Raw genomic sequence first — 19,655 nt, forward strand, 5'->3', positions numbered from 1 at the left:
TGCACTTCATAACCATAGTACATTCTTATTACCATAATCAAATATAATAGACAAAACTTGTAAGGAAGAACTATTTAAGAGATTAAACTCATATTTTTACCTTTTTAATTGCCTCCTGCGGTAATAAAAAAACTCAGAAAAACAATCCATGCTTATAAAAAGCTTGATTTGACATGTTATTACCATCATTCTTAATTTTTCATCCCACTCGGCTGATATACTTTAAGATAAAATTTTGTGATGCTTACGTAAAAATTTAAAAAATAAAATGAAATAAATTACTTACATCAGCAAAAGAGGCACCTTTGCCCTTCCAAGCTCTTTAAAATGTGAAATGAGGAATTGAATTGAATTATGGCGAGAGGGTCCGTATCTCCTTTTTATTTTGAGTTAAAGGGTAATTTAAAAGACCGTACTGAAGGAATGGTTGTAAATGTTTTCAAGGAGACAGAAAAAAGAAAGGAAGTTTGGTAAATGTGGTTGAGTTACAGAAAAAGCGAAGCGAAAAATCTAACAGGGGAGAAGAAGAGAAGGAGAAGCATATTAAGGGTAGTAAGAGTGAGTATATTAATGCAAAGACAGTGAGGACACACTTGACAGTCGTAGTGAGATGGTATATAGTAACACAAATCCCTTGTCTTTCTTCCTTCGCTTTTTCTGCCAGCAAGTTAGAGTTAGCACCTGTCAGATCTCTCTCTCTCACACACCCTTTTATTCAAAATAAATTTCTTTACTCTCCTTATATATTTTTGTTGCAATCAACCAACGCCTCTGTTCCAAACAACCATCATAAACCACGCCCACCTTCTTCTCTCACCCTCTTCAAATGCAATGATTCCACTGCTGCAAAATCCAACACACTAGGGAAGCCACACATATATACCACAGAGCAGAATTATTTTATGGAATTTTGGCCCTCAGAAGAGTAGAACAAAGAGCTTAAATGAGTGAGACAGCCAGTCTTCATGCACAGACAAGGACACCCATTTCTTCTCTTGAAGCCATGGCTCATCATCACCCGCATTATCGGTCACCCTTCGGAGACACTACCTTCACCAAACTCTTCGTCGGAGGACTAGCCTGGGAGACTCCCACCGAAGAAATGCGCAAATATTTCCAGCAGTTCGGGGACATTCTTGAAGCTGTCATAATCACTGACAAGAACACCGGAAAATCCAAAGGCTACGGTTTCGTATGTACTAACTCCCTTTCTCTTCATCTCTACGCTTCGCATACCTTCAATACCACCAAGTTAACGAAACTATATATATGTACCATGAATTCAACAACAGGTAACATTCTGCGACCAAGAATCGGCAAGAAGAGCATGTGCTGATCCAAATCCAATAATAGATGGCAGAAGAGCAAATTGCAATATTGCTTCTCTGGGAAGGACTCGACCTTCACCACCTCGAGGTTATAATCTACATCCTTTCATACATTATTAATATTATCTCTCTTAACGTATAAAACTGAACTATATAGTACATGGTTTTCTTGGTATGCGTCATTTCATACTGCCTGTCTTTTGATATGTGAATATCCAAGTACTTTTTTTCTCAATACATGTTCATCATCCCTTTTAACAGGAGAGAAAAGTAAAATAATTTACCATAAAAGTAAGAGAAAAAAAACTATTCCGTGTCTTTTGATATGACAAGGCATTTTGGTGGGTGGTAATGCAGGGAGGAATATAGTTCAAGGTGGAGGAGGAACAACAGTACAGAGTGTTCCGGGAGCGGGAGCGCCGCCGTCGCTGCCGCCAGCACCTGCTGTTCTGTATCCGCCATATGGGTGAGTTGAGTTAGCCTTGTTCATTCAGTGATGGCATTAATAAAACATAATTTGATAGCACTCATAGTCAAAGGAACTGGTCCATGATGTTAATGGGGAAGTGCATGTAGACGCACTACATCTTACTGTCTGCATATGTTGCTCACTGCTCCTCACCAGTTATAGTAGGCATCAGTGTCAGCCTAAAAATCATCTCGTAAATAAAGTACAGATGGGAAAAGGTTGCTCTGCCATCCACATCCACATAACGTGCATTAGTGCTCCTTCTATTTTCCTTAATCTCATCTCACTTCCTTAATGCTTAATCAACTGCATTTTTTTAGCTCGTTAATCAATTGCTTTCAATATTTTTCGCCTCATCTTTCTCTAAATCTGTTTGTAATAGTTTTAAATTTGTAAATGCCGTAAATTGAATAAAGCGTATGGAGACTTTATTACAAACGTAGCATCATTGATATAGATAGTTACAGACGACTATGGTAATAGTAGAAGTGCTAGTGATAACAGCTACGATCGGTAGATATGTGACCCCTGACAGTGCATATACGTGTATATATGCGTGTGTATATATATATATATATATATATATATATATATATATATATATATATATATATATATATATATATATGTCTCTGTGGTCCTTCAACAATTAATTTAATTTATGATCTTGTACAAGATAAATCCCACAGCTCTCGGTACTTTTGCATGTTCTCGATCATCGAGTCATTTTCGCACCAGCATGTACTCTTCAGGGCTCTAAAATACTATAAATGTAAAAGTTTAGCTTAGAGTTCAAAAGTAGGCATGGAAAATTGTATAAAAGGTATAGAGATGCAGACTTTTTCTACTTGGTACCTTTGACTGGAAAATGCTAATATTAACTTTAGATGCTTTACACTAAAGCAAAAGCTATTATTATATTGAAATACCGTGGTTCTTAATAAGCTATTCAATTTGATGAGTTGCATATACATAGTGACAATGATTACAGTTTCATTTCTTCGAAAGAGTGTGACTCATCAGCTTAACCTTATTAGTATACTGAGTTTACCCGGTCATATATATCTTTTCATGTTAGTTATACAACATAGTCAGTCAGGTTAACTAATGATAAAAAAAAAATCTATGAAACTTTCGTGAAGAATAATTGATCTTTATTAATTGTTTTTTCAAGTGTCTCTCTTGTTTGCATACCCGAGATATTGACATTAAAGCTAATCCCTCTTTCTATATATACTCTCCTTCCTTTTCTGCTTATTGGTTGGGCAACCAGTTATTCATAATATGCACACCATCTTCAAAAGAAAGCAACCACTGAATTAAGTCATAGTAAATTCAAACTTGGGAACTGTGTATCGGGGGCCTCAATGCTAGCACACAAACATCAATCAAGCTCTCTTTCTTCCTCCCTTTAGACACAGATCAACGAGGGACCCACGACAATATACGACGGATACTGATGTTACCCGAAAAACATTACATAATTCACAACTGCATGCTCTTTTGAATTATTACTTTATTCTCATAGAAAAATGCAGTTATGCATGCAGTTTACATTATTTTCCCACTGATTAAACTCCTTTCGACTTTACTCTCTCTCAGCTACGCAGCCTACACTCCCGATTATGGATACCACCACCAAGTAAGTCTGTTTCTTTGTCATTAGCAAATATGTAAATTTTAATGACCATATCTGAATTTAGCAAGTATTAGTGGAGAGCAGTTGGATAATGTGAAGTTAATGAATAATGATTGTACGAAAACAGGCGACATTGTACAACCCACAGATTCAGCAACCACAATACTATCAACAAGTCTACGGAGCATCATCTTCCACCATGAGCACCCCGTATTACTATGGTTACTCTGTGCAAGCACCAAGAAACACATTTTCCTCACCCCAGGCAAATCGTCTATCACCTGGACCATCTTATCTGTACTATCCTACACCCGTGGAAGTCTCATTCTCTGCATATCGCCCACTCCAATCACCAGTGACCCAAAGCTTTCCTTCTCCAACTGGTACCTTTAATTCATCCCTTATACTCTGTATTTAGTTGTTTTTAATTACTTTTCATCATTCAATTATTCTTTCTTTCAAAAACATATTCCATTCACACACGTACCACAGTCCACAGAGATGGTGCGCGAGTGAGAGAGACAGAGACAGAGACAGAGATGTATGAATTATGATGCGTTTACTGACACACTATATATTATGATTTGGCTGCAATATATGGGCATGGGGTCCACATGGGCAACCACAGAGCCACGTGAATGAGCTGTCTCGGTTGTGCCATGAATCAATAGGTCAATGTGGAAAGTCATGACAGAGTTAGAGAGGGTCATCGTGTAAAGTAACAGTGGATACATGTGATTTCAGTAGCAAAGAAAAAATACAATGGGGTGGTTAATTTTTATTTATCTTTATATATATATATTACTAGTTATTTCTTTAAGGCAGTCAAATCTTCTGCCATTCATGTGTTGGCCCACATGCATGTTAGATTATATAAACTTTTATTTTTGAATCAACGAGACCATCACACATCAAAGCAAACACAACCTTTTTTTCACCGTCTGTGAGTACAATCTCTGCTGTATCAACTTCTAATTTCTGTATTCACAGAACTGAAAAAACAGTTTTTCCATTTCACTCAATTTTCACATATCCTAAGCAAAAAAACTACATGCAAGATTCTGTCAAATGTTTCTTTACTGTGTCACATAAACATGTTTGCAAGAGTGAATAATTGTCTTAATGAGAAGTGAGATGGGAGTGAGTTTCGTCAGAGACTAGCCGTGGTCTTACTTTGTTTGCTTTTCTTTAAAGAGTCTTATCTGGTTTGCCATTTTTTCTCTGCCCATGTGCCCAAGATATTATATAGTAATAAGAAAATAATTGTCGAAAATGACATTGCTATTTATCATTTACGTACCTGCTTATGATATCTATATTTCAGCATAACTTCAATTATTGTTTATTAATTATGTGGTTGATCTTGATCAGATTCACAGAGCCAGCAGCGTATCTCCTCTGAAACAGCAGCCACTTCAGAAAGTTCAAATACCCAAGGGAAGAACTAATAAAATATATATACCTACTAAGTTTCAACTGTTTAATCTTCATCAAGTTAATTTTCATCACATTAATTCTTCATCTTTTTCCACATTATATCATATTTTTTTTTTAGTCCACAAGCTTTTGCTTTAGGAAATAATGGCTTAGCTATTACCGGTGTTCTCCACACCTGTGGCTTTTTCGAAAGATGGACTAAACAACTTCTTCATTCATCTAATCTTCATTCTCTTCTCCTTTCCTTTAAGGATTTTCCCTTATATATTAAAGATTATATCCTCACACACATGTAGGACGTACTAATCAAAAGTGAGAAGTGAAATTAATGAATGAATCTTTGCTATTATAAAAAGTGTGAGAAATCTATTATCATGTTCTGCAACATTCCTGTAAAACGAAACAAAAAGAGAATCCATAACTCACGTCTCTAGGAGAGGATGAAAACTAAGTAATTCTCAAATAAAACTTCTTTGTAGTGTTCTTCACTCTATTTTCCATTTTATCACGTCGCTTTCAGTATGTTTATGCCGCTTTAATAACGCGCGTTCGTGTCAATTTCCATGCTGAATAATATATGTTGGATGAGAAGAAATCAAACACGCACTAATTGCTTGTTCGGATGTGAATTTCTCGATTGATTTTTACAGTATGTATAAAAAAGGGAAATGTCAATGTAATTATTTGCTTATTTTCTAACTTTCAGACCAATTGTAATGGTTTCTTACAACTTTTTTTCATTGAATTCATATAACTTTTAGTTACAAATGATAAAAATTATATTTTTTTATGGCACTTTTTTTATCAACTTCTTTAATATATTTAGCAATTCTTCAAAGTAGAAAAGAATGAACTTGTAATTTTATTTAAAATGTAATAACTAACAAAAATGTTAATAATAAAGTAAATAGTAAAATTCAAATTCTTTTCACCTAACAAACCAATGCATGCATAGTTGAAGGTGCAGCAGATGATACTGATACTGAACCTATCCATGAAAGTTCCTTTCATTCCTCTGCAATATTCCTGTCCATGGTCACTTCCAATTCCTTCACCTCCACTTTCCTAAACCTCGGAATCTAATATTTACGAATCTATCAGAAACCACCACTGTCCGAGAATGATGATATTCGAGTATTTTAGATATTTTATTTTCTCTGTTTTTCTATCACATCTTTCATTCCTCATTTTTCCACGTACATTTCGACAAACGTACACCTAAGTGTACACGTCCCCTTTTTAAGTTCAATTATTGATCTTTAGTATTTTGAATGAAATCAGAGATTAGCATGGCACTAAAATAAATATGTTTTATTTTTGTGGACTTATCGTATTACTGTAATGAAGATTTGATGTTTTATTTATAGAATACTGCCTAGAGTGGTTTATGTTTTTTATTAAAATCAAAATCTAGCGCAATATATACTTGCAAATATGATAAATAGTTTATTCATATTATTATTATGTTTTATATTATTATCTTTAAATTATTATTATTTATTATCTAGTAAATTTCAGTGCTGTTGGAACAAATCTTAGTATGCGTTAATTATTCTCATTCAATCACCTTTCTTGTTAATAAACAAAAGAAAAAGGGCAAGTGATGTTAGGTAATGTAGAGAACAAAGCTCTCGTGTGAAAAAAAATTATTTACTTTTTGTTATTGTTGTTCTATTTATGTATTTAATAATATAATTTATAGATTCATATTTTCTTGACTGTTTTATTTAAAAAAAAAAATAACAAAAACGCTATTGTGTTCAAGTCGGGCCATTCCCCACAGTCTATCTTCCTTCCGAAGGTTCGACCCAATTGTGTTAAAGTCCTCATTCGTGACATGATTGAAGAGAAAGGGACCACTTAGGAGTAAAAATGGAGGAAAGAACCTCCAAAACTTGAATTGTGTTCAAAATGATTACAGAAGCATGCTTAGGTCTCCCACACTCTGCAGCATAATGTCATGTGGGTTTTGAAAAAGCTGGGGAAATCTCTCGACAAAATTTCTTTGATACCAGGTACTCAATCAATGGTGGTCTCCAAATGCCCATTTCTTATATAACTCATGTCTGCAAGCACAGGAAAGTAATGGACTGAGTTCATGTCTGTAACTCAAGTTTTATAAAACAAATAGCTCCTACTTTAAGAAATCGGTTCTGAGTTTAAAATTTTACTAGAGTTTCAATTTTAGAAAAGTTTTCCTGAACAACTTGTTTTCAAAATGAAAATGTAAATATAAACCATTTCACTTAAAATTTATTTGAATCAGAATCGACATCAACATATATCAAGTACATATCCTGAACGAACAGAAATTAATATATAGCATATATAGTACCTTTGAGGGGTGCCAGGCCCTTTGGGTCGATCAAATTGACTATAGTGAAGGAAACACATGAGCCCACAAGCGTTTATAGTCCAAAAAAGAACATCATGGGATGCTGGTTCCCTGACAGTAATTAAGGTGAAGTTCATGTCATCGTCAGAAACTAGGAAAGTTACAGGAACTAAATGGATCAAAAAGCATGTTCTTTTAAGGGGATCGCACGGTGTATCTGTGTGGCCTCCTCGTCAGATTCTGGTAGACCATCAGGAATGGTTTTAAAGCGAAAGGAAGGGAAGACGTTGATCGAGAAGACGTTTACGGTTTAACTGTGTTCACCAAAGTTATGTGAAAATCACTGAAATGTTGAAGTTTTGCTAGATTGAGAATTGGAGTTAGGGATCCAAAAAAATTAACTCAAATGTACCATTTTATAATTCAATGTTAGAAAACCAATTTATCTTGTGTTAGTTTTGCACCTTTCTAGCATATAAGACTTAAGAATTGAACCGGGAATGCTTTCTGTTCTCTCCTGCATGTAGCTTGGAACAATATTGAACCATAGTTTAAAATATTAAATTACAAAATTAAACATTGAGTACTGAAATTGCCGAAGAGTACATAGTAATAACGTGAGGAAAAAAAAAGTCAAAAATAATTTTAAAAAGTGTAGTCTTAGGTGTTTCGAATGTTAGTTAACATCGTGACTAAGTATATTTTCCCATAAAGACATTTGGTTGTTCTTTATAATTCATGCCTCTCCGTCATCATTTTTCTCATGTTTTCAATAAGCAACGAATAAAATTAAATTAGTATTTTAAAGTCATATAAAGCATGTCTTATTCTTGTATACATAAAGTTTATTTTGTTCTTATATTTATCAATCATGATCGTCTTAAGAGTGACTAAGGTTACTTTATTTAATGACTTGTATATGTAAAATTTCAATGATATAATTATTAAGTTATAAGATTTCACCGCATACATGAAGCTGATAATTTTTTAAACTTTTGAACAATTTAATATTTCATTAATAAACCTTGTATTGACTCAAATTATATTTCAAACAACCAGATTAATATCACAAAACAGCATAACATTTGTGATGTCTGAGTACATGTAATTGCATTCATGTCTTAGTTTAGGTCATTTGCATGCATAATTGCATTCATTGAAGGATTTAGTCATGGATTATCTCTGTTTCGGATCATACATTGGCATTTTGTGTTTTTATTGTAGATTGATGATTTTAAGTGCCAAAATCACAATTTGGGAAGAATTGATGTACAAGATACCAAGATGAATCCAGAGAGCTCAACAACCAAGCTATGAACAGTCTCACAACCTGTGGAGTTACATGTGGATGTTGCTTCTAAATGGAGTTGCAAAACAGAAAGTTCAACAACTGTGCTGTGAAAGTTCCCACAACCTGTGGAGTAATCTGTGGATTCACGTAAGAAAACAGAATTAAAGCAGAGAAGAACACAGGTAGAGTGGGGAGTTTTCCATGGGCTGTGAAAGTTTCCATGAGCAGTTATTGATCTCTTTTATGATTGATTTAAAAAGATTAAATTAAAGGAAAATTGGAGGAAGTTAGGGAAAAGGAAAACCACTCTCCTAAAAAGGAGGAATTTGTGGAAATGATGGGGAGGAATGAAAACACGTGGAAGGGGGAGACAAAAAGAGGATTCACCGACATCAACGAGGGGGTTTCTTCTTCGTCTTCTTCTTGGAGCTTTTGGCTGTAACTTTTGGCGGAACTTTTTGCTTTTGATTTTTCTTTTTCCATTATGCAGAACTAAATTTCCTTTTGTTAGTGGATTGATGTAGTGCTTTGGATTATATTTTCTGAACCTTTTTCAATTGATGTTAAGTTCATTTTAATTATCCCAGTGTTCTATTTATGTTTTAATGTCTATTCTATGAGCAGTTTCACAATTGGGAGATTGGGAATTGCTTGCGTTTATAAATAGAACAGATTAGATGTTGTCACAATTGGGAAATTGGGCAGGACTAGTTAGTTTGAATTGAGATATGATTGTTCTTCATGATCTTGTTGAATTTGTAATTGGCCTAAGGGATTGGGGATTCAAATTCAAGGGATACGTTTGCCTACTAAGGGATTAGGGGTAAACAAGCTCTAAATAAACTCAAGTGGATAATTATAATTTACACATGGATTGAAAATGGGAGGAAATTATATGAAAAGGTATGAAATCAATTCTCTAACATTGTTTATACTATTTGAATTTCCATCACTTGTTTATGTTCATCATTCTACTTGACAATCTTTGTTGCTCAAAATTAAGTAAATTAGTAAACTAGTACTCAACTCATTCAATCCTTGAGGACGATATTTTGTTACTACAATTACTATTGGTACACTTGTCAAACGTACATCAACGAATTGCTGAAGTTACTTAAATATATCGATTACGATTCTATTATTATTTTTTAAATATTTTATCGAGAAAAATAATTTTATTTTTAAATATTTCTTTTTAGTTATACGGAGAATTTTTAACGAAAACAAAAAGCAAATCATAATTTCTAATGTTGATATTTAGATTGATTAGTTTACTAATTTCAAATTTATAATATCATATTTCTTCTTCTTTTCTTCTTATAATCACCTTCTTTTCGTTAAACATCATCTTTCTTTATATCTTGATTTTGAATGATTAATTATCTTATATTCTCTTTAGGGAAAAATCAAGATTCATGTGTCAAGGTCCTTAAAATTATGGTTATCACCAACAAACAAATCATATATACACCACAAGATAAAAATGTATTATTCACATATAAAATTTGTTAAAAATTTGTCAAAAATGACTTTTAATTGCATATTTTTCACAGACAAACATTCATCAATAATAATACAATTGGTAATATTTATTGACATAATTTTATATTCATTGATAATTATCAAATAAAATATTTCTTAGCAATTATAAGAAAAATTTATTGATAATTATCCCAATCTAGTTCATCTTTTTTCTCCTCTTTCCTTTTTTTATTTTTTTTTAATTTTCCCAATCCAAAGAAAATCAATACATTATGAACGAAATGGATAATACATCTTCAATCCAACTGAATTTCGTCATTATAAACTATGATAAAATTTTGGGAAAAAATTATTAAGGTCCAAGCTAATTCAGTCATCTGTGGTAAAAGTTGAGACTTCTTCCTTTCCATGTAACGTGTGCACTTGTAGTGATGGTGCCCTTGTTGTAGTGGATGATTCATCGTAATGGAGGAGGCAAGACGACTCTTTTACAAACGGCCCAACACTGTGCACTTAATCCAGTGCGTATGGCCCAGTCCAATGTGGCTTGGTATTTGCCAAGCATTGTGACTTCCAGCGTGGCAGAAACAACCACGAGAAACCTGAGGGAGAAGCGAGATTAGGGCGTCGAGAAGCTTCGTCTCGGGAGCTGCTTCAAGAGCAATCCGGCGACGGAGGAGGCCACTGTTCGAGGTGATGATGAAGACAAAAATGGAGAGGATAAAGAGAGAGGTAAGAAAAACCCTTTCTTGTATTATTTTGATGTGTCTGGGATTATTACATGCTCTGTTTTTCGTAATATGAAACTGCAACATAGAAGCTCTATTTATAGAGCTTCTGTAAACCTAAACAGTAAACTAACAAAACTGTAAACCAACCGTACTAAAATAACTAACTGAAAAATACAAGACTACTGTCTCTTGTTGACAGTAGTGAACCTTTATTCCCAATAGCCTCCCCTCAAGCTGGACGATGTATTGTCATCAGTCCAAGCTTGGGAACAATAGTCTTGAATCTGACGCGGTGAGGAAACTTGGTGAAGATATCGGCCAGCTGCTCGTCAGATCGCACGGGAAGAAGGTTTAGAAGGCGTTCCTGGATTTTCTCACGAACGACATGGCAGTCCAGTTCAATATGTTTAGTCCGTTCGTGAAAGCTCTGGTTATGAGCTATGTGCCTTGCAGACTTGTTGTCGCAGTACAAGGCAGGGATTCCTGTCTCTTCAACCTGAAGGTCCTTTAGGAGATAACTCAGCCACTGTATCTCACATACAGTAGCTGCAAGGGCTCTATATTCGGCTTCAGTGGAGGATCTAGAAACGGTCCTCTGCTTCTTAGATTTCCAGGAGATAAGGGAAGATCCAAGGAAGACACAGAAGCCAGTTGTGGATCTTCTCGTGTCAGGGCACGTTGCCCAGTCTGAATCGCTAAAAGCTTTTAGCTGCATAGGAGAATCAGCTGCAAAGAACAATCCCTCAGATGGTTTGGACTTTATATACCTGAGAATGTGCTGTATAGCACGATAGTGGTGATCAGTAGGTGAATGTACAAATTGACTAAGCAGATTAATTGAAAAACACAAATCGGGTCTGGTATTTGTGAGATACAACAACTTCCCTATTAGCCTTCTGTAGGGTCCTGGGTCATCCAGGTAGTTGTTGGGCTTGTATAGTGAACTTGTATCACTTAGGAAAGGAGTAGATGAAGGTTTGCATCCCAACATTCCTGTTTCCTCTAGTATATCCAAAGCATATTTTCTTTGACATAGGTGGATGCCCTTTTTAGATCTGGCCACTTCCATTCCTAGGAAGTATTTGAGCTCTCCAAGATTCTTTATTCGAAACTTGTTGTGTAGAAGCCTCTTTATGTGATTGATTTCCATGCAAGTTATAAAAATCCACACAACTAAATTCAGGACCATTATCAGATCTGATGGTTTTGATTGTCTTGTTAAACTGGTTTTTAATCTTAACAACAAAATTTTGTAATAAATCTCTAGTTTGCCCTTTATTGTTCATTAGGAAAACCCATGTGTGCCTACTGTAGTCATCTACTATGGTAAGAAAATACCTATGACCATGAACCGAAATGGTACTAAGAGGGCCCCATATATCACAATGCACAATTTCAAAAGATTCAACAGTGACAGTAACACTCTTAGAAAAGGGTAATTTTCGTTGCTTAGCAAAGTGGCAGGTATCACAAACAATGTTAGTGTCAATTTTAACATAAGGAAAATTCTCACAAATCTGTTTTGTAACCCTGTCTCCAGGGTGACCTAGCCTACAATGCCACAAATTTACATCAGTGTTCTTAAAAGAGAAAGCAGTATTAGCAATGTATCTCTGGTCAGGTTTAGGAAAAGCTTGTAGATAATAGAGTCCCTTCCAAGAGTTAGCACATCCAATCATCTTCAAAGTATGGTTCTCCTTTATCTGACAAGTCTTAGAGGTAAAAGTTAGACTGCAGTTCAAATCTTTAATAAGACTTTGGACAGAAATCAAGTTGAAACAGAATTCAGGTATGTAAAGAACATTAAAAATGATAAAATCTTTTGAGAACTGTATTGTTCCTGCATGCTCAGCTGTGAGAGCAGTGTTGTTTGGTAATTTGACAGAGATAGGTTTAATTTTAAAGAAAGTGACAAAATTTGTCCTATCATGGGTCACATGGTCAGTGGCCCCAGTGTCTATTATCCAGGAAAGATTACCTTCTCTATTTTCAGTGTCATTCCTTTGAACTTGATTGACTTTGTGGGTAGGCTCATCAATTTTATCCATGATTCTGAGAAGTTTCTGCATCTGTTCTGCTGTAAAGGAGTTGAAAATATTGCTGTTACCAGTACCATTAGCAGTCTGTTGTGTGCTTGGAGTCCCCTCTGTTTCAGTGTTGTTTTGGCATGCATTTACAGAATTCCAGTCAGCCTTTTTATCTTGATTGTTGTCACCCTTTTTGTACCAAGGAGGGTATCCGTGTTTAGAGTAGCACTCATCTATAGTGTGGTTCATTTTGTTACAGTATGAGCACTGTTTACCATAGTTGGGATTTCTACCTCTTCCCCTTCCTTGGCCACGAAATCCAGAACCCCTTCCTTGGCCTTTCCAGTGACTGTTTTTGTCAGTCACATTTGCCAGGATTTTTGTATCTGCAGAGTTGTGTTTTTCTTGTCTCTCTTGTTGCATAATGAGTGAAAAAACCCGGTTGATATTTGGGAGGGGTTCCATGAGAAGAATCTGTGTTTTAACAGTATTGTAAGAATCATTTAACCCTTTTAAAAAGCACATCACATGCTTCATTTCTCTATATTTCAAGGAGACTCGTGACAGATCACAGCTGCATGGAACTTTGCATGTACAAATGGGTATGGGTCTTAAAGACTCCAACTCTTCCCATAGAATCTTTAGATCAGTAAAGAACTGGCTAACTCCTCTCTCTCCTTGCCTAATGGAATGTATTTCTTGAAGTAAATCAGAAATCTTGAAGTAGTCACCTTTGGAAAATCTTTCTTTCAGTTCATCCCACAATTCTTTGGCTTCTTCAATGTATATAACACTTTCTGCAATCTGTGGTGATAGAGTCTTTGTTATCCAAGACAAAATCATCACATTGCATCTCTCCCATACGTCAAACAATGGGTCATTCTTCTGGGGTTTCTTTATAGACCCATCAATGAACTTTATCTTGTTTTTAGAGAGCAAGGCTCTCCTCATACTTCTGCTCCAAGAGGAGTAGTTGCTGTCATTCAACGTTTGAGTAACCAGTGTGAGGCCTGGATTCTCACCTGGATGTAGATAATAGGGGCTGGATGGATTGGAAAATTGATCCATCTGATCCATGGTGGAAGAACCAATCCAAGAAGATACCAAGAAGATACCAAGAAGAGTAAGGATGCCAAGATCAGAGCCAACGGAAGCAGAGCAGGTACTAGACCTGCTCTGATACCATTTTACAAACGGCCCAACACTGTGCACTTAATCCAGTGCGTATGGCCCAGTCCAATGCGGCTTGGTATTTGCCAAGCATTGTGACTTCCAGCGTGGCAGAAACAACCACGAGAAACCTGAGGGAGAAGCGAGATTAGGGCGTCGAGAAGCTTCGTCTCGGGAGCTGCTTCAAGAGCAATCCGGCGACGGAGGAGGCCACTGTTCGAGGTGATGATGAAGACAAAAATGGAGAGGATAAAGAGAGAGGTAAGAAAAACCCTTTCTTGTATTATTTTGATGTGTCTGGGATTATTACATGCTCTGTTTTTCGTAATATGAAACTGCAACATAGAAACTCTATTTATAGAGCTTCTGTAAACCTAAACAGTAAACTAACAAAACTGTAAACCAACCGTACTAAAATAACTAACTGAAAAATACAAGACTACTGTCTCTTGTTGACAGTAGTGAACCTTTATTCCCAATAGACTCTTTATCGCAATGGGCTGCTTCTTTCAAAGTCGTAGTGAGTTTGGTTCGTAGTGTATCTCTTTAGAGAGATGGTTATCGATCGTTCACCGTGAGTCTCGTTCAATGATTTGTATTGATGGTTCACATAAGAAGGAGAACGGGTAAAGGATTTCACAATATCGTGCATATGAGAGAAGGAGAAAAAGAAATAATTGGTGGCTCCTAGAAAGATAAAAATAATGGACAGAAAATTTGTCACTCTTTTTGTCAATGAATTTTATTAACGATAAATTTGTGAAATATATATTACTGAAAGATTTATCGAAAAAAATCCGTTAAATAATATATATTACTAATAGATTTATTAACTAAAAGTCACACCATAAATATAATATGTATTACCAACGAAAAAATTTGTTAACACTTAAAATTTTAAAAATTCATCTGCAAAATCTTTCAATAATTTAAATTTATTTTTATTGACAATGATAATTTTAAAATTTTTTGTAATAATAAAAATAGCATAAATAATTTTATAATTCACAAGATTTTAAAAGGACGACAGAAAAACATTCATTTTTTGCATAAACGCGTAAAAACTTGTCATCAAGTAAGAAAATCTATTATCTTTAATTTTTTAAAATATATTGTAATTAAAGTTATAGTCATTTACTGAATATTAAAATCGTTCACTTGGTAGAGGAGTTGGAGATGCAGGAAAAAGCAATATGCTGGAAATATGCTAAGAAAATTTGAGTGTTTCATCCTACACCTCCAACATCTCATCCTACACCTCCAAAAATTCCATTTTTAACCTTATGACATATGCACCTCCAACTTTTCTAAAAGTTTTATTTTTTAATAAATATATTTTTATTTTTTTTATCTTTCTTATTAAAGTCCTCTGCACTATCTTAATAATAATCTAATATAATTTAAAATTTAAATATTATTTAATATAATTTTATATTTTAATAATTATTAAAATATGATTTATATCATAATAATAGTTATATTAAATATATAAAAATCAAATAACTAAAATAAAAGTAATAATAATAAAAATAAAATATAAAATAATAATAACAATAATATAAAATTTGCTTTAATATATTCAAATATATTAAATTATATTAAAATATTACAATAAATTAAAGCGTTATTAAATTTTAAATAAAAACAAAATTTTTAAAAACTTATTTATTGGATATCCTAAAATATGTTAATAGTTTTTTATTTAAAATTTAATAAATATTTAATTTAATTGAACATTATAATATATTTATTATATTTTTACATTTTAATAATTATTAAAATATAATATATATTTTTATAACAGTTTTATTAAAATTACTAAAAATAATAATAATAATAATAATAATAATAATAAAAATAATATTTAAAATCACATTTAATATACTTAAATATGTTAAATTATATTAAATTATTAAATTAAATTAAATAATTATTAAAATTAAATAAAAAATAAAATTTTGAAAAATTCTTAATCGGATACCCATATCCGATTCGCACATTATCGGATTTCTATATCCGATTAACAAATTTTAAATTTATTTTTTATTTGAACTTTAATAATTATTTAATTAAATTAACATTTTAATATAATATAATATATTTAAATATCTTTTATCTTATTTTCAATACTATTTTTATTTTCATTATTATTAACTTTATTTTAGTTATTTTATTTTACTTTTTTAATAAAATTATTATAAAATATAAATAAAATTTTAATAATTATTAAATTAGAAAAATATAATAAATAATATAATTATTTTTAATTAAATTAAATATTTATTAAATTTGAAAAAAAACTATTAAAATATTTTACAGTATCCAATAAATAAGTTTTTAAAACTTTTGTTTTTATTTAAAATTTAATAACTGTTTAATTTAGGGTTAAATATGTTTTTAGTCCCTAAACTATTGGCCGTTTCTGGTTTTCGTCCCTCTTCCAAAGTAAGGAACAATTTGGTCCTTATTCTTTAGAAAAACGTTCGTTTTAGTCCTCAAAATTTTGTTTTTAGTCCTCAAAACGTTCGTTTTTTCGACTAAAACGAACGTTTTTTAAAGATTGAGGACCAAATTGTACCTTACTTTGGAAGAGGGACGAAAACCAAAAACGGTCAATAGTTTAGGGACTAAAAACATATTTAACCCTTTAATTTATTATAATATTTTAATATAATTTAATATATTTGAATATATTAAAGCAAAATTTATATTATTGTTATTATTATTTTATTTTTTATTTTTATCATTATCACTTTTATTTTAGTTATTTGATTTTTATATATTTAATATAACTATTATTATGATATAAATCATATTTTAATAATTATTAAAATATAAAATTATATTAAATAATATTTAAATTTTAAATTAAATTAGATTATTATTAAGATAGTGCAGAGAGACTTTAATAAGAAAGAGAAAAAAATAAAAATGTATTTATTAAAGTGCCTTTGATAAGAGAGAGAAGAAAATAAAAATATGTTTATTAAAAAATAAAATTTTTAGAAAAGTTAGAGGTGCATATGTCAGAAGTTTAAAAATGAAATTTTTGGAGGTGCAAGATGAGATGTTGGATATGTAGGATGAAACACTCATAAAATTTTTGTCTAATACTGTTGGGCCCAGATCCCATTAAGCCCAAATCAAGAGAGCACCCTGCAGATGCAATGATCTAAAAATTTAAAAATTTAAACTTTATTTATTTTTATTTCCTCTCTGACACGAATGTCATTGTCATTTGACACGTTAAAGAAGAAGAGAGAGAATGAAATTTAAGAAAAACATATTTTCAGTTTTTTTATTTTAAGTCCATACTGCATTTTATGCCGCTTGTAAACTGTGAGAAAAGAAACAAAGAGAAAATAGAAAATGAAAATAGAATGAAAAAAACACTGGTTAACGAATGAAATAAAAAAAAAAAAGTATATTTTTATAATGACATTATTTTAGTATGTTTTATCTTATTTAAAATTAAAATTTGAATAAAATATCTAACAACTTCATAACTGATTATTGCTAGAGTTTAAGAAATAAACATAATAAATATCAATTTAATTTATTATATTTCCACATAGAGGAATTAAATTCAACGTATTAGTCCAACAATCCAGTAAAAAAAAGACAGATTAAGACCTTTTTTTCAATTCAACAATCCAACATTACTAATAAACCCTAAATGTTAAGAATTCGTTTTTATAATAATATTTAAGCCAATTAAACATCAATAATACTATATTTAAATAAATTGATAAATTATTTAAGTGGAATTTGAATATTTGGTTTGCCATCAATTCGATAACTCGTTCAATAATTTAACATAAATCTGTTCAAGTTCGACGTTAGTTTGTCAGTCTGCCAACCCAAAACCTCAACAAATTGAATTAATTCAATCTATTTTTAAATGCGTGGATCAATTAGACTTGATTATTTTTTACAAAATCAATTTTGGATCATATTAACCAGTCTTGAGAAAATGAATCTTGTTTTTATTTTCTATTTGTTTATTCCTATTTTCACAATAAGATGCATCATTCCAACTTTTAGGCTTTGTTCGGTTGAGGATATTTGGAGGAGATATTTAAAGGAGAGTGATTGAATAGATTTGAGAGGATATGAGAGTAAATTTTTTGTTATTTGTTTGAGTGGTTGAAGGTAATTGAGGTGGATTTGGAAATAAAGTTTATAAAAATTAGTGTGATTGATGTGATAGATTTAAAAAATTTGTTTAATGGGTAGAAATTAAATATTACCAAAATACCCCTAGTTATTAAAATAATATAAAATGATAGTTATTAATTTTATATTTAATTGTAAAAATATTTATAAAGAGTAAAAAATTAAAAATAATTATTAAAATGAATTTTTAAAAAGTAAGCATATTGTGGTTATTAGAATACACATAAAAAACAAAAAAAAAAAATCAAAGGAATATGTATAGTTTGTCTAAGAAGGTGAAGCATTTCGAAAGAATTGGATCGTCTTGGATTACATCATTATACGAAAATCATTTCGAAAAGGAAAAGAAAAATTATCTTCTCAGTCTCAACTTACCTAAATTCCCTCCAACACCATTTGAAGTAGAAAAATTGAGAAAGATAGGGTGAAGAGAAAGAAATGGAGAAAATAAAGCACAAAATGGTCAGGCCCAATGGTTTTGTTCCTCCACGGCTTCTCAGAACTATGGTACTCATGGCGCCACCAGCTTATGTCGCTATCCGTTGTGGGTTATCGAGCAATCGCCCCTGACCTTTGCGGCTATGGCGACACCGACGCCCCGCCCTCTGCTTCTTCTTACTTCGTTCTCCACATCGTGGTCTCCATCTCTCTGGGACTCTCTCCACCGATGTAGCTCACCTCTCATTCCTCTCCAATCTCTCCCTCGTCGATAATAACTTCTCCGGCCCTATCCCTCCGCCTCTATCCTCCCTCTCTGTCCTTCGCTTCCTCAACCTCTCCAACAATGGCTTTAACCTAACCGAATACACTGAATACACCGCGTCGCACACAACCATGGAACCAGATAGCCTTCATGAAACCGAATACGGAGGTCTTGTGGAGAAGAGGGAACCAAACACGTGAGCCTCTGCGAGATCTGCGACAAAGGGGAACCAAATACTCATGAGCTGGAACCGGATACAGCTCGTGTGTGAATGATTCCAAGCTCTGGAATCGAATACTTCAGCTATGGAACCGAATACGTTGCCTTCAATTTCGTCATCAACCATTGTTCATCGTCTTCTTCAGCTTAAAACACGCAGATCCCATTTCACACTTTCCTCTTCATGCCATCAACACCTTCATCGTCCTCATCTACAAGCCTGGAACTAAAAAACAACAAGAAAATTGGACAACCAACATACGGTAATACCAACCTCACCTCAGACCTTGCTCGTCACCGTCAATGGAAGAACCGTCGTTGCTCTTTGTCGTTAATGGAAGAAACCCAGCACATTAGACTTTGAACATCGCTAATGCTCTTCCTGTTTAACGATTGTGTCAAACAACTTCAATGCTTAGGGAATCTCTACAACCATGCCAAGCTTTGCTTGTGAATCTAGTAAAAGCTTTTATCAACTGTTCTTCTTCAGGTTTTTAACATGTTGGAATCGGTTATGAAGCTTTTGCGAATCGATTTTCTACGTAAAAGCTGATATACATACAGGAAAATGTATAATAGGTTGAGGGTATATGTGACATTTCAGTCACAATCCCTCCAAATCTCTTCAAAGTCGCGGGTGATGAAAAA

General features: G+C 32.9%; 2 protein-coding genes and 1 pseudogene across 3 annotated transcripts; 1 reads left to right on the forward strand and 2 right to left on the reverse strand.

Annotated features, from left to right (window-relative positions):
* Positions 1–460: 460 nt before the first annotated feature.
* On the forward strand, positions 461–5,089 carry LOC124836767 (uncharacterized). Of its 2 annotated transcripts, none has more exons than XM_047311967.2 (6): positions 461–1,192; positions 1,293–1,416; positions 1,686–1,794; positions 3,400–3,439; positions 3,564–3,819; positions 3,929–4,800. In XM_047311967.2, the coding sequence occupies exons 1-6, from the start codon at positions 944–946 to the stop codon at positions 3,988–3,990; spliced, it is 840 nt and encodes a 279-aa protein (XP_047167923.1). In that variant the 5' UTR covers positions 461–943; the 3' UTR covers positions 3,991–4,800. The 2 variants fall into 2 exon arrangements, with proteins under 2 accessions (XP_047167923.1, XP_047167922.1); XM_047311966.2 differs by lacking the exon at positions 3,929–4,800 and adding an exon at positions 4,808–5,089 and having other exon boundaries at positions 472–1,192.
* A 5,852-nt stretch (positions 5,090–10,941) lies between these two features.
* Positions 10,942–11,703, reverse strand: LOC148204069 (secreted RxLR effector protein 161 pseudogene; annotated as a pseudogene).
* A 58-nt stretch (positions 11,704–11,761) lies between these two features.
* Positions 11,762–13,690, reverse strand: LOC148204070 (uncharacterized). The gene has a single exon (XM_088107845.1). The coding sequence runs from the start codon at positions 13,688–13,690 to the stop codon at positions 11,762–11,764; it is 1,929 nt and encodes a 642-aa protein (XP_087963971.1).
* Positions 13,691–19,655: the final 5,965 nt, after the last annotated feature.

The sequence above is a fragment of the Vigna umbellata genome, chromosome 2 (assembly GCF_029865625.1).
Source record: "Vigna umbellata cultivar VRB3 chromosome 2, Vumbellata_1.0, whole genome shotgun sequence".
Lineage (NCBI taxonomy): Eukaryota > Viridiplantae > Streptophyta > Magnoliopsida > Fabales > Fabaceae > Vigna > Vigna umbellata.